The sequence below is a fragment of the Panthera pardus genome, unplaced genomic scaffold (assembly GCF_024362965.1).
Source record: "Panthera pardus isolate Hobbes unplaced genomic scaffold, ASM2436296v1 HiC_scaffold_16, whole genome shotgun sequence".
NCBI lineage: Eukaryota > Metazoa > Chordata > Mammalia > Carnivora > Felidae > Panthera > Panthera pardus.
This window is the reverse complement of record NW_026526721.1, coordinates 128123027-128146839: the sequence shown is the minus strand read 5'-3', so window position 1 is coordinate 128146839 and position 23813 is coordinate 128123027. Positions and strand designations below refer to the sequence as shown.

The 23813-nt window shown below is 36.7% G+C and overlaps 1 protein-coding gene across 4 annotated transcripts in view; it reads right to left on the bottom strand.

Moving 5' to 3' along the window:
* TOPBP1 (DNA topoisomerase II binding protein 1) overlaps positions 1 to 23813 on the bottom strand; it is a 62301-nt gene that overhangs the window by 26843 nt on the left and 11645 nt on the right. For all 4 annotated transcript variants that reach the window (XM_019436834.2, XM_019436844.2, XM_019436850.2 and 1 more), the window contains 6 exons: positions 14428 to 14744; positions 13583 to 13755; positions 9227 to 9438; positions 7492 to 7778; positions 823 to 996; positions 619 to 734 (listed from right to left, as the gene is read on the bottom strand). In XM_019436834.2, coding sequence (XP_019292379.2) covers positions 619 to 734; positions 823 to 996; positions 7492 to 7778; positions 9227 to 9438; positions 13583 to 13755; positions 14428 to 14744 — 1279 coding nt within the window. The remainder of the gene's footprint in view (positions 1 to 618; positions 735 to 822; positions 997 to 7491; positions 7779 to 9226; positions 9439 to 13582; positions 13756 to 14427; positions 14745 to 23813) is intronic.

Genomic DNA, 23813 nt, shown 5'->3' with positions numbered 1-23813 from the left:
TGGAGTACGATCAACCCAGGACTGCCTGGCATAGGCCAGGGCCTCTCCATCCCTGGCACACGCACCATCTGTGCTAGAGACCTGTCTCTAGCCTGGCTGTCAGGAGGAGGGGCAGATCTGATAACCCAGGTCTCCAAAGTAGTAACAATGAATAGAAATCAAAACATCCTTAAAAAAAGACCACTTTAATTCAGGAGCGTAGCAATACTTTAGCACTACTCACAGGGCTCTACTCTGAAAATCACTACTAAAAATATGCTTAATCTCAGACCTCATCTCATTAACTGTATTATTAGATTATAAACTCCTTAAAGACAAGGATTCTTCTAGACTATATTCATAATTCATGGAACCCAAGTTTCCAGCATAGTGAGTGGCACAAAATAGGTTCTCAAATATTTGTGCATTACACCCTATGAAATACACATATCAAAGTGAATTGATATGGAAGAGGGTATTTTTCAAGGATGTAGTAAATTAAAAATTAATTGGAGACTGTAGACAATACAATACAGGAAAAGGAAAAATAAATGTTCCTTTGTGGATGCTCACAATAACTTTAGGTTTTCCTATAAGTTCAGACAATAACAGTACCAAACAGAAAGTTGTGTCAACTACCTGTAATCTGCTCCTAGAGAGGCTGCAATCCCATTCAGCTCACTCTGCTTCTTACTGAGTTTCTTACTAACACATACCACTACCTTGTGAAGTGGCTTTGGAGCTTCTTCCTGTTCCTGGAAAGAAAATAAAAGAAACTGATCAACTATTATTATTTGAAATATTTTACATACAACTTGCTTTTACTAAGAAATCTAATTCTACCTTCTTGGATTGGGCATCCTTCAGCTGAGGGCTGGCAGAAAGAGCAACAGCATTTCGGGAGCTGTTTGCCAAAGCAAGTTTCAAGTTTCTGACAATGACTTCTGAAAGTGGTGTACTCAGTTTCCTTTTCTGTTGGCTGGGACCTCCTGGAGTTTCCAAGGCTGCAAGTGCATCCTAGATGTATGGTGAGGGAGATGGAAAGAAAGGTTAAGAGGAAGAGGAGATAAGGAGACAAGGGAAGAGATAAAAGAAGAGGAACGTAAACAGTACAGGGAAAGGGAAACAGGAGAGGTAAAGAGAGGAGAGAGAGGAGAATCCTCAAAATTAACTGGATTACAGCTTTAGCCTCCTCCAGTTTTCCTCCAAACAACAAAAAAAATGAAATATTATCTGCATCTGAACACAATAAAGAAAAATAATTTTGTACTGTCCAACAAATGGGTTCAAAGAGACAAACACACTTACATTTTCAGCTGTGCTACCCATGTTCGGCCAAATCTTAGACTAGGAGGTGCAGTTAAAATTAAGGACACCCAAAACCAAAATGAACAAACAAAAAACAGGGAAGGGAACAGATAAACAAAGATGGATATAACCAAGATGTGAACTATAAGGTTAATAAGTCAGACTGAGCTGAGAATTGTGAAAAATCCTCAAAGGAACAAAATATATTCCTGTTCCCAAGCCACCCACAGTTCCATGGGAAGGGGCCCATGCTGCTGCCCCTCTTTCCCATCTGTATAGTATTCCATGCAGACAGCTGACTGACTGTATTTAGCACTGCTCTCCTGATGAATATTTAGATTAACAATCTTTTGCCAGTATAATGATGCAATGAACAACCTTGCACACACACCATTTTTCCCATGTAAGAGTAAAGGGAAACATTTAAGCAAAACTTATATAACAATGTTGACATTCTCATGAGCCTTGAAGCATGTTTCCCAACATGCTTGACAGCACAGTGGGTAATCAGATTTTTCTTTTTTGCCCATCTGACAGGTTAAAAAAATTTAATTTCCCACCCTATTATACCAAATGATATTAAACATCTTTATGCATTATAATATTTCTATTGAAGTTTTTGTGACAGCTATCTCTTCCTAGCTCTTGCCCATTTTTCCTATTGGTTTGTCTTTTTTTTTATTCTCTTGCCTAAATATTTGCATAAATTTATATGTATACATACCCACTGAGATATACATATATTTGTTTCCATTTGTTGTCAAATTTTTGCCATGGAGAATTTTGAAATACTTTTATTGCACATTTGTAAAATCTGCAGTTGAATGTGGAGAATTTCTTTTAATGCTGTCAGATTCACATGAATTCTTTACTTTAAAAAGAAATTTTTTTTTTTACATTTACGTATTTCTGAGAGACAGAGAGAGACAGAGCACAAGTGGAGGAGGGGCAGAGAGAGGAGACACAGAATCCAAACCAGGCTCCAGTCTCTGAGCTGTCAGCACAGAGCCCCACGTGGGGCTCGAACTCACAAACCGTGAGATCATGACCTCAGCTGAAGTCGGACACTTAACCAAATGAGCCACCCCAGAATCCTTTACTTTCTTAAGGGTATATGTTATAGTTAGAAAAGACTTCCTAATGGTGGGATTACTGAAAAACAAACGGACTCTCTCAAGGTCTGTTCTATAATTTTTATGCCTTCATTTTGTGTATGTAAATAATATCTAATCCTCTGAAATTTATTCTGATATAAGGGGTAAGGGTTAAGTTCTCATCCCAAGTGTATTCTCAGATGTTAACCAGTTGCCTGATTTGAATGCCCCCTTTATCATATAATACATTCTCCTAACTATGGGTGTAATCCTGTGTATTGAGTACTCATGTGATAACACACTCCTTAAATTGCTGCAACTTCATACGATGTATGAATAACTATTAGGGCTAGTGCTTACCCTCAGTTATTCTTTAGATTCTTAATACTCTTTTTGCTTGCATTTTTAATAGGATTTATATTATCTTTATAGATCTTTACAATGTTTAATCTTTTTTGTGAGAACATGGTAAGGCTTTCTATTTGCTAAAAATTTTTAAAGGTTTCTATATAGCATTCAAAGGGTTTTTCATAAAAAAAAAAAAAAATCAGAACCTCCCATACCACATCTACCTTCTTTCTGCACCTGTGCCATTAACACTGCTTGCTTTCTGGTACTTCCTAGCACGCACCAGCTCAAAGATGTGGCTTTCGCAATTCTCCCGTTTTGTCTGCATCATCAACTGGATCTACTAGATTGGCCATATTGGCACACAGTTATTTTTTCGATCTTGCAAACAAAACAACCTTCTTTTAACTCTACTCTGCCCTACAGCAACCACCCCATTTCTTGGTTCCCCTTTACAGGGTGAGATTCCCCAAATGCATAGTTTATATCCAATGTCTCCAAACTTCTGCATTCCTGTATGAATCTACACTGGCTTGCACTTATACCACGTCATCAAAACTCTTCCTGTTAAGATCACCACTGACCTCCATAATGCTAAATCCAATGGCCAATTTTTGATTCTTACCTCTCTTGACTTTCAGCAGCATCTGAATAGTTAACCCCTACTTCCTCAAATACTTTCTTATGTGACCTCTAAGACAATCTCCAGGCTTTCTCTCCCCTCACTGGTGGCTCCTTCTCCAGTCGCCCCTGCTGTTTCATCCTCTAAATGTGAACCCCTGAGAGTATTCCTGGACTTTTTTTCTTCTCCTGCTCTCTTAGCATCTAAATTTTATATGGCTTTAAATATTACCTACAAACCTCAACTCCCAAATTTCTTTCTCTAGTCCAGATCATTACCCAAACTTCAAGCTCTACATGTAACTGCCTATTTGACAACAGTACTTGGATATCTAACAGGCATCTCTAACATTATGTGTCCAAAATACAAACTCTTGATCTGATCCCAATCCATTCCATTCAATTCAGCTGACTGGCATCTCCATTCTTCTTATCTCTCAGACCAAACATTTGGAGAAGGATCCAAATTCCAAACATTTAAAAACCTGCTATGTTCTAGGGAAAACTGATGGAGAATGATCAGTATTCTAGACATATCCTTGTAAAAGAAAACTCCACATGGCCTTCAGGCACAAAAGATGGAATAACTTACAAAAAAATGTAGACTGGCATCAGAATTTTCAAAAACAATATACACAAAGAAAAGCAGCAGAGCAGCATTTTCAGGAAACTCACGAAAACAAAAATGCAAACCAAGAACACTACAACCTGTCGAATAATCAAAGCCTTGGTAAAGGTTCTGAATGTGCACAACTCAGGAACTGCTACACACATGTGACCTTCCTGAGTATTCTATTAGAGGATGAATTTCATCTTACCAAAAGATGACAGAAAGCCTTTCACGTATTTGATTGTAGGGTTAAGATTAAAACAAGGGTGAGGGCCATGGGTTGAAAAACTATATAAACATTTTATTTCCTCACAAAGTAGAAAAACATAACTAAAAACAGTGGAAGAGAGAAAATGGAGAAACAGAATAAGATCATTGACTGCAACAGATGCAATAAGTAGGGGTCAAAACATAATTTAAAACTGACAAAAGGTTAAGTAAGAAGGGGGCTTAAGGGCCCCATAAGAATAAAACTAACAAATCCTTTCCTAAATATGAAAAGAAAAAAAAAAAATCCCAAAACAGAGGACACAATATGTGAAGAAACACACAGTATACACACATACGTGATATAAAATAATTACAACATATGACAGAATTGAGACCAAATATAAATCATATTAAATGTGAAAGGGCTTAGGTCCCTCAGTTGAAAGAGAATAATTTTCAAAATGGCTCATAAAGCAAAACTCAGTTCTATGCTTAATTCTACATTTAAAACACAGCAATCCAAAGAGGCCAAAATAAAGGAACGCACAGATTTATAAGGCAAAGAAAATAAAACAGCGGGGATTGAAATCCTGATACCAAAGTAGACTTCACAAGCCAAAAAGTGTTAAATGAGACAAAGGACACATTCCAAGTTACACCAACAGTTACAAATATCTATGTACTAATTAACATAGCAATCACCTATCTAAAACAAAACCACATGTGATGCAAGAAAAAAAAAAGAAACACGCCATATTAGGAAACCTGAAAATACCACTTATGAGATGGGTTAAATGAAAAACTTTAGGAGAGACTATAAAGGATCTAACTAAACAACATAATCAGTAAAGTCTGATCTTCAGGGGTGTGTGTTTGTGTATATGTGTGTGTGTGTGTGTGTATATATATGTATGTGTGTGTATACGTGTATACGTGTATACGTGTGTGTGTGTGTGTGTGTGTGTGTGTGTGTAGCAAAAACTATCCCTGATAGAGAATATATCTTCTCACAAAATGTTCTCAAAAATCAAGAAATGTTATTATATACTGATATGACAGGGAATACACATAAAAAATCAGTAAGTTCTATGAAACAGAAATAAACACTCTGATCACAATGTAATAAGAAATTAAAAACAAAGTCTTTCCATCTGGAAAGTAATGAAAACTCCATTTCTGAACAATTGGTATATGAGTATTCCTTCTAGTATTTTCATTTTGCAACTTTTTGTAAGTTAGAAATTATTTCCAAGTGAAAAGTTAGAAAAACCTCAACTTATAATTCCTCGCTGGCAAGGATGGGGAATGCTGGGTGCTTCAAACATTACTAGTAGGAGTATAAACTGGTATACCACTTTGACAGTTTGTCAGTCTCCCCTCAAGTTGAAATATGACCCAGCAATTTCACTTTTAGGCATATATCAAAAAGAAATGCATGCACACATATTCCAAGAGACATGCACAAGAATGTCCACATTATGTAACACCAAAAATCTAGCAGCCACCTAAATGCTCACCAACAGTGGAATGGATATGTAAATTGTGGCATGTCCATATAATGGAATGTTACACACCTATGAAATCAATGAAATGCAGTTACAGGGAAATGGACACAGCTTTCAAGTGAAGGCTCAAGGAAAAAAATTACTCAAAAGAATACATATTATAATTCGACATATTTAAGAGTCAAAAACAAGCATAACAAAGCTACAGTGTTAGAAGTAAGGAGAAAACAGTAAGGAGGAGCAGCATGAGGGAGGCTCTATGGCATTGGCAGTGATCTCTTTCTGAACATATACAGTGGCCTCCCAGCTGTTAACTCTGACTTCATTTAGCAGCACATTTGTTGTACTTTTCTGATGTATATCAATTAAAAGTTAAGTTTATATAGGAGATTTTTAAAATGTGAGGCCTAACATATGTTCAATTTTGTAATTATTCCATGGGCTCTTCTGTTTTCAGAGCAACAATTTCAATATACCATGTTACGTCAATGTGAAGAACCACTGATTTTAAGATGAAGCACTATTTTATCACCAAAAACCACCAAACCTCCCCCCCTCCCCAAGAAAGAGAAAAACATTGCTAAGTAAACTATGACTCTAAACAATAAAACCTTTGAGTGTGTTTTGTACCTTTCTGAAAGGTATCTAAAGAAGAACCGTCTCAATGACTGGGAATATTTCTTCTATTGTCTTGCCTACTAATAACATTTCATTTACTATTCAAAGAATCTGTGAGCTATAAGACCTGAGAGACCATCTAAATATACCTCATGATTTTATAGATGGGGATGATGGAGCCTAAAGAGGCTGAAAGAAGTAGGAAACAAAGCAGAGGCCTGATTCTAGATCTCGGATATCAAACCAGTGGTTTTCCTCTATTTCTTAAGGCATAACAAGCAGTGCTAATCACAGTACAAAATGTTACTTTAGAAGAGATCTCAGCAAAGGTTTTGCTTGGTGAAAATTGTCCAAATATCAATGCATATTTATTTTCTGAAGATAAACAACCTGTAAACTTTATAAGCCTACTCCAAAACGCACCAGTAAAAATTATTAGAATGTTGTTTCTTAATACCCTATCAGCAAACTCTAATATATGAGTAATAACTATACTTGTGCAAAGGTTCATAGATAAAAAGTAAAAAATCATAAACAACGATTGGAATAGCCACTTGAAAGGCCAACAGCTGTTAAAGGAATAACAAAGAAAATCATCTTTGGGGAATAAAAGGAAACCAATTATTGTCAAATGAGATCTTGATTTGTGCATGAATTTTTTTTAGAAAGGGTGTCATACTCCAAGTGCTCAGGAGATCAAACAAAGAAGCAGATTTAACTCATCTTTTCAAGGGAAAGGACTGCAAAATAAGGTGGTAATAGACACATTCTCAGAAAGCAAGCACCAAGTGCACTGCTAGAATTGAAACATAAGTAGCAATGTGTTTATAGGATTTATAAAATTATTTCATCACACCATTTCATTTGATCCTATGATAAATCTGTGAGTTTTCAGGGCAAGTGATATTCTCTTTGTACAAAAGAAAAAGACCTATGCTTGGATATGCCAAATGATCTGTCTAGAGTCACACTGTTCATGACAGATCTAGGACTTGAACCCAGTCCTGATTTCACACCATTTTACCTCCAGTTGTTATCTCAACCCTGAGTATACGGTGGGACTCAGTAACATGAATCTACCTTCCAATATCTCTACAAAACTTACTACTACAAACTTTAGAGGTGATGCAGAATTTGGAGCTTTAACTTTATACACTACGAAGTTGTTAACTCCAGGACCATTTTCTATGAACGTTACCTTCACATCAAAGGAAGGCTTGAAGAGTTTGTCTTTGGACAGAAATTTTGATGGTGTATCCAGATGCAAGGAGGGCTCCTTCTGAAGTGGCTGTCCTACTGGTGGGGACACAGACACTTGTTTGGTGTGTTGGGAGATCACGGCATGGAAAGCTTTACTCTGAAAGCTGTTCATATCTAAAGGTGTAACGGCTGTTTTCCTGTGAGTGTCCAGGTGTGTGACAGGATGCTCTGCAGTATCTGGGCTTACATTCACCCTGTTTGTTATTTCAGTTTCCAAACCTTGTTCTAGAGATTTAAAACGAAAAGAAACAAATGTAAGCCACTAATGTCATCACTTGTCTCTAAAGAGACACACCTGAAGTGATCTTTTATACCTTGTTAGTTTTCACATGAATTCTCAAGTATACTTTAAACCACAAAGTTATATATACCCACTTTTTAAACGTTTATTTTTAGAGAAAAATAAAGTGTGAGGGGGGGGAAGGGGCAGAGAGACAGGGAGAGAGGGAGGGGCAGAGAGTGCTGAGCCCGACATGGGGCTTGAATGCGCAAACTGTGCGATCATGGCCTGAGCTGAAGCTGGACGCTTAACAGACTGAACCATCCAAGTGACCCCATATGCCCACTTTTCAAAAACAAAACAAAACAAAATGATGTATTAAAATCTATGTTGAATTAGACAAAGCACATCAGCTGAAACAATTAATGAAATTTTCTATTTCATCTTGTTTAACTTGAAATATTCTCAATAAAGCTCACAATTTGCCAAAAATTATCTAAGTGTCATCTTAAGTCAATGGCAGAGTTAAAAAAAAAAAAATCCCAATTATGTGTACTCTGAGTTAACAAATACAGTGGAGTTTTTGGAAAGTCCTTAGTGAAATCTTAATATGTCCTAAACATCACTTTGCCTCAGTTGTAAAATTTCCAGTCTGTATGGGTAAGTAATGGCTCTGAGAGCTAATCCCAAGATACTGATTTGACCCTGAAGTTTGCACAGAGATGCCATCACCTTAGAAGAGAAGCTACTGTGTCTTTCCATCCGCTTATCTTTTTTCAATATTTAACAAAAACAATTAGATGGCTAGGCCATGCCAGCCCAGTGCTAGCCAAGGAAAAATATATAATGCACAAGACATGCATATTTTTTGCCCTTTCAGAGCTTATAATGAGTGGGAAGACACAAAAGCAAATTAGAATTAGGATATTGGGATAAGAAGTATAAAAGGCATAATGAAGGGAGTTTTGGCCAAAGGCTGTACTTGGTGGATTAAGGGAAGTTTCCCAGGGAAAGTGACATTCCAGCTGAGAACTGAAAGATAAGGATGAAGAGGTAAGCACGAAGTAGGCTAGAGAAAAGATGTAAAAGTCCGAAGAGGAGAGGAAGAGAGAGCACATGAATTATAGTCAGTGTGAGCCACAGAAGGAACAGTAAATGGGATCCGAGCCCACATCTTAAGGCTTCAAATGTTGAGACCCTAGATCGCTAGAAGGTTGTTTTGTATCTTCCAGCTTTCAGAAAGTACCTACAGTGGAGAGCAGATACAAATTAAACATCTGTGCTATGAACATGTTTATTTTGCCAACCGATAAGGAATGTTCAACATCATATGCACTACACGCGATGTGAAAAGCAAAACTCAATGAACTTTCCTAAAAACAAGCTTTGGCACATTCATATTCCAGGAACCATCAAATTGTAAAAATACATACAAAAGAACAAAAGTACTAACCTTCTTTAGTTGACTTTTCAATCAGAAAATGGCTTTCACTTGCTCTCTTTCCCGTTCTAGCAGTCTCCAATAGCCATGATATGTTGACTGCCGGTAAATTCCACTTCTTGGCAGCTTCGTATTTAGAACCACCTGGTTCCTTCAATACAAGATGTGTACTGGCAAACATGCCTTTCTTTGCATTGGATTTGCGAACAAAGTATTCTTGAACGCTGAAAAGTATATTTAAATAAAAGCAAATGGTCATATATACAACTAGTGTGCAAACTAAGAAGAAAGTTTCTAATACAACTGTTGTTACCGTTCTAAGATCATACTTGCTGATAAAAATTTGATACACTTAAGAATCCTCTTACAAATGCTTACTCCAAGGTAAAAATGCATTGCTACAATAAAACTTTTTATAATAACATTAGCAAATTAAACTAGACTTTCAAGAACTAACCAGGAAAATTACCTCCTTAGTCTCACCTACCCACCTTGGCCTTTCTTCCCAAAAGGAGACATGGAACTAGGGAGCATAGAAAGGTTATGAATAACAGTTGGATGCTTAACTGACTGCTCATCTTTCTAGCTCACTATGTCTTCCCAAAGCATCTTCACACATAATCTCATTTGATATCCTTTTAAAAAAATGTTTATTTATTTTGGGGCGGGATAGGGCAGAGAGAGAGAGAGGTAAAGAGAGAATCCCAAGCAGGCTCCATGCCCAGCACAGAGACCAATGTGTGCTCACAACTTTTCTGCTTCTAACCTTTTCTAATGAAATTAAGAATGCTTGCTTATTGCCCTCCCTAAAAACTTTGGATGGCACTTTTACTGGGATGTTAAATTTATATATCAATGTAGGGGAAATAGAAACTTTATAATCTTCTTTCCAAGAACATGTGTATCTTTTCTATTGTTCCCTTAATAGAGTTTTATAAGCTTCTATAAGTCTTCCAAGTTTCATGTTAAATCTGTTGGTATTTTATCTCTCATTGTAACCTTAGCTTTCATTAGCTTTTCTAACTGGTTGTACGAATGTCAATGGTTTCTGTGTATTAGTTTCCTACATAGCCATTTTACTGCATTTTTCTCTGAGTATTGCTTTGGTCTACCCCATGGAGTCTGATCTCATTCTTTTGCTATTGTTACTTTCTAGATTTTCTACAACTTCAGGGTTTTGTTTTTAGTATTTATGCATTTTTGAGAGAGAGAGAGCGAGAGAGAGAGAGAGAGAGAGAGCGAGCACACGCGCACAAGTGGAGGAGTGGCAGAGAAAGGAAGACAAAGAATCCAAAGCAGGCTCCAGGTTCATGGCTCTCAGCACAGAGCCCGACGTGGGGCTCGAACCCAGGCACCGTGAGATCATGACCTGAGCCGAAGTTGGATGCTTAACTGACTGAGCCTCCTACGCACCCCATGCAACTTCAGGGGTTTTTTAAACGTTTTTTATTGTTTAGTATAATTCAAATGCAGGACACAACAAAAAAGGAAATATATAATTTAGAGCATTATTATAAGGTGAAAACCCTTGTATCTACCACCTACATCAGATGACAGAATCTTACCAGCCACTCCAGAACCTTTCCAACATGTCCCTTACTCAATTACAACCCCACCATCCCTCCCTTCTTAATAACAGTAGCCACTATTTGGATATTTATGGTAATCACTCTTTACCTTCTAGGTTTTATCACAGAGTGCATCCTTAAACACTACATCTATATAAGTAAAGTTTATTTTTGAGAGAGAGAGGGCGAGAGAGCGAGCGAGTGCGCAAGCAGAGGAGGGGCAGAGAGAGAGAGAATGAGAATCCCAAGCAGGCTCCACACTGTCAGCACAGAGCCCAACATGGGGCTTGACCTCATGAACTGTGAGATCATGACCTGAGCTGAAATCAAAGAGTCTTAATGCTAAATTGACTGAGCCACGCAGGCACCCTACATGTTTGTTTGCTTGTTTTGGTCTTTTAGCTTATAGGATTCGTCCTTTTCCCTATCCTCTTAATGTGTATTTGTGAAGACACTGTATTATTTATAACATAAGGTTATCTCCAAGTCTGATTTTGCTGACTGCATTCTATGCTCTAGTTTAACATACTACTCTCCTACTTCCTATGAATCAGTAGTTGAATCTAGAGGCTTCATCAGACTGACGTCACATCACTGTGGTAAGGCCACTTCAAGGTGGCACTATGCTCTACATTAAGAGACATATAATGTCTGTTTTCCTCTTTATTATGTGATTACTGATTTTCAAGGCTCGATGCTATCATATATATCATATATGATATTATGAGTTATAACCCTATCCTTCATTTATTTGTTGGAATACCTCTGAAAGGGAAACTCTCTTATCCGTTATTATGGTACTCTAGATACCGATTACATAGGAAAGACTGGATAAATACTTGATCCTTTCTCTTTATCTTTTTTTTTTTTTTTAATTTTTTTTTCAACGTTTTTTATTTATTTTTGGGACAGAGAGAGACAGAGCATGAACGGGGGAGGGGCAGAGAGAGAGGGAGACACAGAATCGGAAACAGGCTCCAGGCTCCGAGCCATCAGCCCAGAGCCTGACGCGGGGCTCGAACTCACGGACCGCGAGATCGTGACCTGGCTGAAGTCGGACGCTTAACCGACTGCGCCACCCAGGCGCCCCGATCCTTTCTCTTTATCTAACACTTTCAAAATAATGAGCTGGTCCTGCTTCAGGTGAGCCCAAGCCCCACATCGAGTAACCCTCATTTCTCTCTCTCTCACAAAAAAAAGAAAGAAAGAAAGAAAGAAAGAAAGAAAGAAAGAAAGAAAGAAAGAAAGAAAGAAAGAAAAAAGAGCTGGTTTCCTAGCATCTTTCAACATGACCAATTAGCTTTCTTTGGTGTCATTATAAAGTCTTCATTTAATATTATTTGAAGTGTTTGCATCCACTGCCATTATGATCTCTGGTGACACATAAATTTTCCTGTCTTTGGCTAGTGGAGGTCCTTTGCACACAACTTCCTTAGTAGTCCTTGCTATCTGGTCTGACCATATTCCAGACTTACTGGCACCTTTTGTGAACTTAATCATTTCTTTACATTTTAATTTTTTAGTGGGAAATGGTATTTTTAACATCACAATCTAGGCACTGGAATTACTTATTACCATTCGATTGATAATGATTTCTAGGTATATAAATGGTTTTGAATTCCTCTTGGAACCAAGAGTTATGAAAAACAGTTCTAAAATGTCTAGTTAATAAGATCTTTTCATTTTCTATTTCTACTACTCATTTCTAATCTTTTTGCACTGTGATTAGAGAATATGGTCTGTGCTCTTTCTAGTTTAGGAAATTTACTGAGGTTTTCTTTGTGGCCAATTTCACAGACAATGTTTATAAGTGTTCACAGGCACTGGAAAAGGTATATTCACTTTTTCAGGATAGGGGACTATGCTACTGAAATCTAGATCTTTCCCTGTTTTCTATTTGACTTGTCATGAAGTAAAAGATGAGAGTTAAAGTCTCCTACAAGTCATGTATTCCTGTTGATTCCACCTCCTATCTCCTAAGTTTTGTCTTATGCATGACAGTCATGTTCTTTGTGGTGTGTGTTGTGTGTGTGTGTGTGTGTAAATAAAACCTTCAGTGTAAACAGCTCTTTACTTACGGTGCTATTCTTTTTCTTATTTAACACCTTTTTAATTGAACCCAAACTTGTCTGACATTAGAACTGCAACCCCTTCTTTCTGTTTGCATTTCTTTGACATACCTTTGCCCATCTTTTTTTTTTTTTTCTGAGACGTTCTCAAATCAATTTGTTTTAGGTATATCTCCTGTTTAAAATCATTTTAAGTGTTGCTTCAAGATCTAACCTAAAAGAACTTTTTTTAAAAAATTTCTTTTTGTTTTTGAGAGACAAAAGAACTTTTAATATAAAAGTTTAGTCCATTTACATTTACCATATATATAACAGTTTGGTACTTCCTTTTAAAACAGCCACCACTTAAAGTTCACTTAGGGGTTGGGCTCATATGGATTTTGGAAGTAACTTTTAAGTTTTTTTTTTTTCCCTTCCTAAGAATTACTGAAAAAGAATCAATCATCCATATGGTACATGGAAGGGAATAATGCTTAGATGTGTAATATTCAATAATGGCCCTTGTATCAGCTTTAGATTTTCCCTTTCCTGGTAGGTAAGCATTAATGCCCGTGATCTTAACATCTGCCAGGAATCCATCTAGTAACCCTGAACCATCACGCAGGTACACTGCATAATTCCCATAAATATTATAAAGACACTCAGCCTAATTCCAATTTGAATATTCACCAATTAAGTCAAAAGCATAAAAGGTACACCATGATAGTAGGTGCGTGAAAAATACCTCATACCTTGCTCCAAGGCGTTTTGCTAAGAATATCAACGAATCTTTTTCTGCTCCTGCACACTGGCTGAATGAAATAACACAATCCTCTAAAGGAGTCATTCCTGCCATTACTGAGACTGGCACAAAGAGAGGATTTGACTTCGGATCAATTAAAGTCTGATAGTCTATGCAAGTTACCTTTTAAAAACAAGAGAAACAATAACAGCAACCTGAAATGAGCAACCAGTGGTTAATACTGGGTTAGTTACAGCAGTAATTTTAGTTTAGATGAAAAGCACTTTTACTTTAATATAACCTTGTGTATGCTCATTCTCAATATATTCCAAATTATAATTAAAAAAAATCAAATTATATAGGATATTAAGATCAGTCAGGTTTATCATCAAAATTAGGAAATATTGCTTTAAATTTAATGTCTTCCGAAGTATTAGTTTATAAATTTTTTAAATTCTTGTAAACTTAAAAAAAATTGGTGAAGTTACCAGTGTTCAGCCAGTAACAAGCAACAATACAAAAGTGCCTGTCATGCTTTGGTTGTGAGAAAACAGGGAAGACTGAACCAGTACAAGATGACCTGGAATAACTTTCTTAGAAGGAAAGCTGCTCTTGTGGCCCCAAGGAAACAATAAGCTCTACTGTACCAGGACCAGGACCAAGAAGCTTGCACATTTTCAGATCTTAGAATTTCTTTTGCTAAAAGCAAAATCTAAACTGCTCAAACATAAATACCAATATACCTAAACTGCACTGCACTGCCTAGGAAATACACATGAACACTTCCGGCATCTGACATCCTTCGTATCTGACATCCTTCCACACTACATTTCAACTACTCCAGGGTTTTCTTACCAGCCACGTATTTGTAACGACTTCTCCTACAGTTGCTTCTACTTCACACCCCAGCAGAGGAACCACAGCATAATCAGCAACAATTCTGCTCTGAAGGGAGACAATTTTTCCAGCATTTTCTCTTATGACGTTTGCAATATTAGATTCATTTTCACTACTAAAACCCACAACAAGGAAACTCTTTTGGCTAAATAAACCTTCCTCAGTAATTGTAGAAGTGTCAGGATGGCAATGAGTGACAGAAGACTGGTTTTCTTCTTGCAGGGAAATATGAGTAGAGTCATTAAAGGGCTCAACTTCAGACTTGGCAGCTTCAACTGAAAGAGACAAAGAAATGTATTCTACCAGATATAAAGGTAACAGGGAGCCTGAGAATTGTGACCACACTTCAAAAATTAAGGCTCGGTAAGTACACAATGAAGAAAAGATATGAACCCATCCTCTTGGTTACCAAGAGTATTGTCACTATTTCCACCTTCGGAATGATAACAGCAATCATGTTACTGTTCTAAATGTTCCTACTATACTAGAAACTCCCAATTAGTTGAAAATTTTGAAGCTCCAGTAACTGGGCCTATCTCAGTTCCAAAACTTGTTTTAATAATTCACAACAGAATTGAGAAAATATCATTAAGGGAAAAACAGAAGTAAACTCCTAAAATTTCCATATTAAAATTGCAGCTACTTAGCTACTATATGGATTTAAGAGAACTGATTAAGAACCCAAGCAAATGGTCTCAACTATTTCATTTTAGAGTCAAGTTTGCTTACAGATGGGTAGGAAAAAAAACAACAGGTGTATAAAAACATAAATGTCAGAAACTAAAATATGTAATACCTAATACACAATAAACATTGTCAAATCAAGGCTAAAAGTTTAAAAGGGCAAAACTCGGTAAGGTTTTTAGAAACCCTAGTGGTGCTATGTACAGGGATTGGCAAACTACAGGTTAGGGGTCAAACTGGGCTCACAGCCTGTGAGTTAAAAATGGTTTTTAGGGGCACCTGGGTGGCTCAGGCGGTTAAGCATCTGACTTCGGCTCAGGTAATGATCTCACGGTTCGCAGGTTCAAGCCCCGTGTCAGGCTCTGTGCCGACAGCTCAGAGCCTGGAAACTGCTTCAAATTCTGTGTCTCCCTCTCTCTCTGCCCTTTCCCTGCTCATGCTCTCTCTCTCTCTCTCAAAAATAAACATTAAAAAAAAAAAAAAGAATGGTTTTTGCATTTTTAAATGGTTGTAAAAACATAATCAAAACAAAATAAAATACATACAGAGACAGAATGTGACTGACAAAGCCTATAGTATTTACCATCCTGTCCTTTACAAGACAAGCTTGCCACTGCTTTATGGGATCTCAACAAGCCTGGAAGCTATTCACGGATTCTTCATTTATTCATGTACATGTAAAGCACATACATGTTATTAGTGCTCGTGACACTATGAGGTTGATAATACTAGTATATCTATAGCCTTTCTTCAAGAGGAATCTCAGGATTAAAGAAGTTAAGTAATTTGCCTAAAGTCATACAGTTAACTGCAGAAATGATATATAAATCAAAGGCTGTCTGACTTCAGAACCCATAACACTGTTACAGTGCCACCTTCTCATTTCTATCCTCATCTCCAACATTAACACTGTAATTTTTAAACTATTGCCATATAAAATAAAACTTAATAAAATTTTCCTACTTCATACAAGTATTTAATTACTCTTATTCATACTCTGAAGAAGCACAGTTTTATCTAGAACATTTACTGTTCAATACATCAGGAGACTCTTTGAACTTCAGATTCATTATATAAAGAAAAAGGGTTAATAGTGTATTTATAATTTTAGAGATAGGTGAGGATGAATAAGCTTAGAAGGAAACAAAGGTGATATGATACACAAAGGCAATATGAAAATAGAAAATATCCTGGAAAGTAATGTTTAAAATAGCTATTCTTTTTACTTTTTTAATTTAAATTCTAGTTAGTTAATATATAGCATAGTATTCATTTCAGGAATAGAATTTAGTGCTTCATCACTTACATATAACACCTAGTGCTCATCTGAACAAGTGCCCTCCTTAATGCCTGTCAACCATTTAGCCCATCCCTCCACACACCTCCCTCCATCAACTCTCAGTTTGTTCTATTTAGAGTCTCTTACGGTTTGCCTCCCTGTTTTAAAATAGCTATTCTTAATATAAAAAGACTTTTTTTTGCATTTATAATTATTTTATAATCACATCTAGAAGGGAAAAGAAACAACGTTGTTTGATATCTATATCCTGCTGGTGAAATGGAAGATGGAAACCATGTGGAATTTTATTATTTTTAATTTACATCCAAGTTAGTTAGCATATAGAGCAACAATGATTTCAGGAGTACATTCCTTAAAGCCCCTCAGCCATTTAGCCCATCCCCCCTCCCACAACCCCTCCAGTAACCCTCTGTTTGTTCTCCATATTTAAGAGTTTCTTATGTTTTGTCCCCCTCCCTGTGTTTATGTTATTTTGCTTTCCTTCCCTTGTGTTCATCTGTTCTGTGTCTTAAAGTCCTCACAGGAGTGAAGTCATATGGTATTTGTCTTTCTCTGACTAATTTCGCTTAGCATAATACCCTCTAGTTCCATCCACGTAGTTGCACCATGTGGAATTTTAAACTAATACATAAAAACAAACTGGCAATACTAAGTTCTTATAAGCTGCAAGTAAAACCCTCAAGTTATGAAGAGACTCAGAATAAATTAGCATGTTCTACAGCGGTCCTTTCCATTTACTGGAACAGAATCCTTCTTTCCATCAGATCTTGTTTAGGAGCCCAATAAACACATCTTGATAAACCTAATACTGAGTAAGCACTCTCAAAAATAATTTTGCTTTAAGAACTATAAAGAACTTGATTACATTCTAAGGAGCTTGGGGATTCTGTCAGGTTCACTATCATTAAACCCTTCCAAAGTAGGTAGACCACTAACTGCCAGAGAAAGGAAGATTTGAGAAACTAATCACTTGATTCCACCACGTACCCTTGGCTGAAGGATAATGCATAAAACTGCTGAGTCAGTTTGCGGCTTTTTTATGCCAAAACATCCCAGAAAATTGAGGATCTCCTGACATAATGTACTACTAAAGCATAAGCAAATAGTCTGACAAAAACCAATTTTTCAATATACCATTAACAGAAATAGTGTGGGGGAAAAAAAAACTGGACTGGTAACGAGGAAAGAAATTAAATGAGTAATTAAAAAACTCCCAACAAACAAAAGCCCAAGATGAGATAGCTTCACAGGCGAGTTCTACTAAATATTTAAAGAAGAGAGAATACCTATTCTTCTTAAACTATGCCAAAAAATAGAAAAGGAAGGACAACTTCGGAATTCATTCTATGAGCCAGCATTATCCTGATACCAAAACCACCTAAAGACACCACTAAAAAAAAAAAAAAAACAAAAACCATAAGCCAAATAACCCTGATAAGTATTGATGCAAAATCTTCAATAAAATATCAGCAAACCAAATTCAACAATACATTCAAAAAATCTTCCACCATAATCAAGTGGGATTTATTCCTGGCATGCAAGGATGGTTCAATATTCGCAAATCAACCAACATATCACATCAACAAGAGAAAGGATGAAAACCATATGATCATTTCAATAGACACAGAAAAATTCGACAAAGTACAACCACCAATGATGGAAAAAACTCTCAACAAAGTACGTCTAGAGGGAACATACCTCAACATAATAAAGGCCATATATGAACAACACTCAGCTAACATCATCCTTAATGGGGAAAAACTAAGAACTTTCCCCCAAAGGTCAGGAACAAGACAAGGGTGTCAACTCTCATCACTTTCATTCAACACAGTACTGGAAGTCCTAGTCACAGCAATCAGATGATAAAAAGGAATAAAAGGCATCCAAATCAGTAAAGAAGTAGTAAAACTTTTACTGTCTGCCAATGACACGATACTATATATAGAAAACCTGAAAGAATCCACCAAAAAATACTAGAACTGAGAAACAGATTCAGTAAAGTTGCAGGACACAAAATCAGCATACAGAAATCTGTTGCATTTCTATACACCAGTAACAAAGCAGCACAAAGAGAAATTAAGAAAACAGTACTATTTAATAAGATATCTAGGAAGAAGTAATAATAATAGAGGAATAAATCTAACCAAAAAGGTGCAAGACCTGTACTCCAAAAACTATAAAACACTCATTAAAGAAACTGAAGACAACACAAAGAAATGGAAAGACATTCCACCCTGATGGACTAAAAGAACATTGTTAAAATGTCTATACTACCCAAAGCAATCTACACATTTAATGCAATTCCCATCAAAATACCAACAGCATTTTTCACACAACTAGAACAAACAACTCTAAACCACAAAAGACCCCAAAAAGCCAACACAATCCTGAAAAAGAAAAGCAAAAGCTGGAGGTATCACAATTCTAGTCTTCAAGTTATATTACAAAGCTATAGTCATCAAGACAGTATGGCACTGGCATAAAAACAGACACACAGGTCAGTGGAACAGAATAGAAAATCCAGAAATAAACCCATGATTACGTGGTTAATTAATCTTTGACAAAGCAGGAAGTAATATCCAATGGGAAAAAGACAGTCTCTTCAACAAATGGTGTGGGAAAACTTGACGGCAATGTGCAAAAGAATGAAATTGGACCACTTTCTTACATCATACACAAAAATGGATTAAAGACCTAAATGTGAGACCTGAAACGATAAAATTCCTAGAAAAGAACACAGACGGTAACCTCTTTGACACTGGCCATAGCAACTTCTTTCTAGATAGGTCTCCTGAGGCAAGAGAAACAAAAGCAAAAATAAACTATTGGAATATTACATCAAAATAAAAAGCTTCTGCAGAGAAGAAAACAATCAACAAAACTAAAAGGCAGCCTACAAAATGGGAGGATATTCCTTTCCAGTAAAGGGTTAGTATCCAAAATATATAAAGAACTTCTACAACTCAACACCCAAAAAGCAAGAAATCCAATTAAAAAATGGGCAGACGATATGAACAGTCATTTCTTTAAAGAAAGCATCCAGATGGCCAAAAGACACATGAAGAGATGCTCACTATCACTCATCATCAGGGAAATGCAAATCAAAACTGCAATGTGCTATCACCTCACATGTCAGAAAGGCTAAAATCAAAAACACTAGAAACAAATGTCAGTAAGGATGTGGAGAAAAGGGAACCCTCATGCACTGTTGGTGGGAATGCAAACTGGTGGAGCCATTGTAGAAAACAGTAGGGAGTTTCCTCAAAAAGTTAAAAATAGAACTACCCTATGATCAGCAATCGCACTAGGTATTTACCCAAAGGATATAAGAGCACTAATTCAAAGGGATACCAGAGCCCCTATGTTGATAGCAGCATTATTTACAACAGACAAGATATGGAAGCAGCCCAAGTGTCCAGTGAATGATGAATGGATAAAGAAGATGTAGCGTGTTCATGTGTGTGCATGTGCGTGCACACGCACATGCACGCACACACACACACACGCACACAATGGAGTATTATCCAGCTATCAAAAAGAAGGAAATCTTGCCACTTGCAATGACATGGATGAAGCTACAGAATATAATGCTAAGCAAAATAAGTCACTGGCAAATACCATATAATTTCACTCATATGTGGAATTTAAGAAAGAAAACAAACAGACAAAAAGAAAAAAAATAAGAGACAGGGGCGCCTGGGTGGCTCAGTCGGTTAAGGCTCCAACTCTTGATTTGGTTCAGGTCATGATCTGTGAGTTTGAGCCCTGGGTCAGGCTCTGCGCTAGTGGTGCAGAGCCTGCTTGGGATTCTCTCCCTCTTCCTCTCTCTGCCCCTCCCCTCCCTGTTCGTGCTCTCTCTCTCAAAATAAATAAACTTAAAAAAAAATAAGACAAATCAAGAAACAGATTCTTAATTATAGAGAACTGGTGTTTACGAGAGGGGTGGTGAATCAGCAGGATGGGTTAAACAGGTGACTGGGATTAAGGAGTGCACCAGGTGATATACGGACTTGTCCAATCACTATACTGCATACATGAAACTAGTATAACACTGTATGTTAACTCACTGGAATTAAAGCTAAAAAAGAAAAAGATAAAATGCTGCAAATTCCCTTCTAGAAATATGATAGGCTAGACATGCAAAACCCTCTCATTAAAAGCACTTGAAAATAAAGAATAAAATATTAAAGGCATCAGTACAAATGCAGAGCTGAATTTGCAAGAAAGCAAGAAATCAAGGACTGAAAATGAAGTAGTATCATGAATCCAGAGCACTGAGTGGTTACTAAAACTAATGGTTACCCTGAATCTATTTTTCCAGAAACTTAGATTCTCAGAATTCAGGAACATCACGTGGAGGGAAACAACTTAAGCCTTTGGTCTCACACAAATTAGAGGTGGGGTGGAGTACACAATGAGTAAACAAACCCAGAAACCCTAAAGGGAAATGTCTAGTTACAATGCAGACCAAAATCAATCAAACAACAACAAAAAATCTACCCTGCAAAGGAGATGACAAATACACTTGATTTTGGCTTTGGGTCAAGGGGGAAAAAGATCTCTCCTGAGAATTTGTTATCATAGGCTGGGTCCTCAAAGTAGGTGAAGAGTACAAATTCACACTAGCCTGGTGGTCCAAAAAACATCCAGCCAATAAACTGAGATGTGTCCTGAGTTGGAAAACCCTTAGACTTCTGGCAGATTTAAATATGAACCCTTTCTAGAGGAACAAACCCTCACCTTCAAGCTTCTTAGAATTTCCAGAGGCCTAATGAGTTTATAATATCACAAAGACATGAAGAAACTAGGCAGCATGAACAGAGAACTACTTCTCCCCTCCATTCATAATACTGCAGTATGTTTAATGTGTTTCAAGAAATAATTAATAAGACATGAATACAGAATAAGATTATTAACAGAACTTCTAGGAACTGAAAAAAATAATTATTGAAATAAAAAATTTAATGGATGGGTTAAACACATTAGGCAATAGCTAAACAGAGAAACAGTGATGTGAAAGGAAATCCTGAATAAATTACACATAATAAATCACAGAAAGACAAAAAGATGAAATCAGAAGGGCAGGTTAAGTGATCCATACACAGAGTAATGGCAGTTAGAAAATATAGAGTGGTGAAGAAGCAATATTCAAAGTGATAATAGATGAAAAATGTTTTACAATGAAGTAAAAAGACAAAAACCCCCCACTAATCCTTAATTTAGAAAGCACAATGAATTGCAAGTAGGACAAGTACATGGTAAAACTCTAGGATACAAGAAATAAAAGGAGATATTAAAAAAGGCCAGAAAAAAAGAAAAAGACTTCCTACAAAAGAATAACAATTAGACTGAATGACTTCTTATCCACCAGCCACAGAAAGAGGACAATGAAATAACATCTCCCAAGAGCTCAAAGTAACTGTCTAGGACTGTATTCAGAGAAGAACTATTTTTTAAGGCAAAGGCAAAATAAAGACATTAACAGAAACTGAAGGAATTTCTAAAGGATATATTTTATAGGAGGAAAGAAAATGATTCCAGAGGAGAGGTCTCAGATGCCAACAAGGAATGGGAAGCAAAGAAATCGCTAAATATGTTGATAAATCAAAACAAATATGGGCCACATGAAACAATAAGTATCTAATTGTGAGATTAAAAAAGACAATGAAAATACTAGCCCAAATCACATAAATTGAGTGTACTAGTGAGTGTGTGTAGAGGGGTGTGATTAGCAAGATGTTGAAGATAGTGTTATAAAGTTTTTGTACTTAAGATGAAGATCAGGGGCGCCTGGGTGGCTCAGTCAGTTAAGCGTCCAACTTCAGCTCAGGTCATGATCTCACGGTTCGTGAGTTCGAGCCCCGCGTTGGGCTGTGTGCTGACAGCTTGGAGCTTGGAGCCTGGAGCCTGCTTCTGACTCTGTGTCTCCCTCTCTCCGCCCCTCCCCTGCTCATGCTCTGTCTCTCTCTCTCCCAAAAATAAATAAAAACATTAAAAAAAAAAAAAAAAAGATGAAGATCAAAATTCTGATTAACTTTAGATTTCAAGTTATGATGCACCTTTAAGTTCCAAGGGTAATCACTGAAAATAAAAACAGATCTAACTTCTACATTAGAAGAAGGAAGACAGAGAGTTGGGAGACTAAGGTAAGAGGGGGCAAGCTCAAGCTACCCAAAAGGCAAAAATTTTAAACAAAGAAGCATAGAAAAATGAGACAAACAAAAAGCACAAAATAAGATGGCATAAAATAATAAAAATAGATCACAAGTAACAATAAAAGAAAACTGACCAAATTTGCAGTTAAGAAAACAAGTCAGTCACACTAAATGAATACTCACACGAGGCACAGATAGTTGTATTAATATCAGATAAAACAGATTTTAAGGAAAAAAATTAGGAAAATGAGAATCATCATGTAATAAAACATCAAGATATATTAAAAAATTAAATCTGACAGAACTACATGGAGAAACTGTCAAAGCCACCATTATGGTGGTGGAGTTTAACATCTCTATTTCATTAATTCAGATAGAGCAGACAAAACATGGTATCATATGCATGTATAGAAACCTCCACGCAATCACAGAGGCATGGTTAAGAACAATCTCAGCCGTACTGTTTGTACTGGCAAAAAAAAGACACAATATAAATGTCTATAGGTGGGAAAATGGATACAATGTGGTGTATTCACAACCAGTTACTTGGATTAGATAAATCTCTCTCATGGTTGGAGGAGAATAGCAAAAAAGTACTTACCATATGTCATTTATATAAGTTAAAATACACACAAATTAAAGAGTATATACATTGCAAACAGATATATACACATGTAAACTATAAGGAAAATGGGGAGACTTACAGGAGGCTTTTGGTATAGTGGAATATTCTATTTTTTTTTTATACCTAGGTAGTAGCATATGGTTACGCATCACATTATTCTTCATATCTTTCTCAATGTACTAAATATTTCACAGTAACTTTTTACATTTTTTTTTTTTGCATTTATTTATTTTTGAGAGACAAAGAGTACAGTGGGGGAGGGGCAGAGGGAGAGGGAGACACAGAATCTGAAGCAGGCTCCAGGCTCTGAGCTGTCAGCACAGAGCCCGACATGGGGCTCAAACTCACAAACTGTGAGATCATGACCTGAGGTGAAGTCGGACACTCAACCGACTGAGCCACCCAGGCGCCCCTCACAGTAACTTTTTCTTAAAAAAGAAGAAATGCTGCTCACAACTCTTCACTGGCAGTTTTCCTTCCCATTCTGAGACGATTACATACAGAGGTCACAGTTCACAGTGCAGCACTGTATGCATTAAAGATCACAATAACCAAGTAAGAGGTAATTAATTACAAGGTT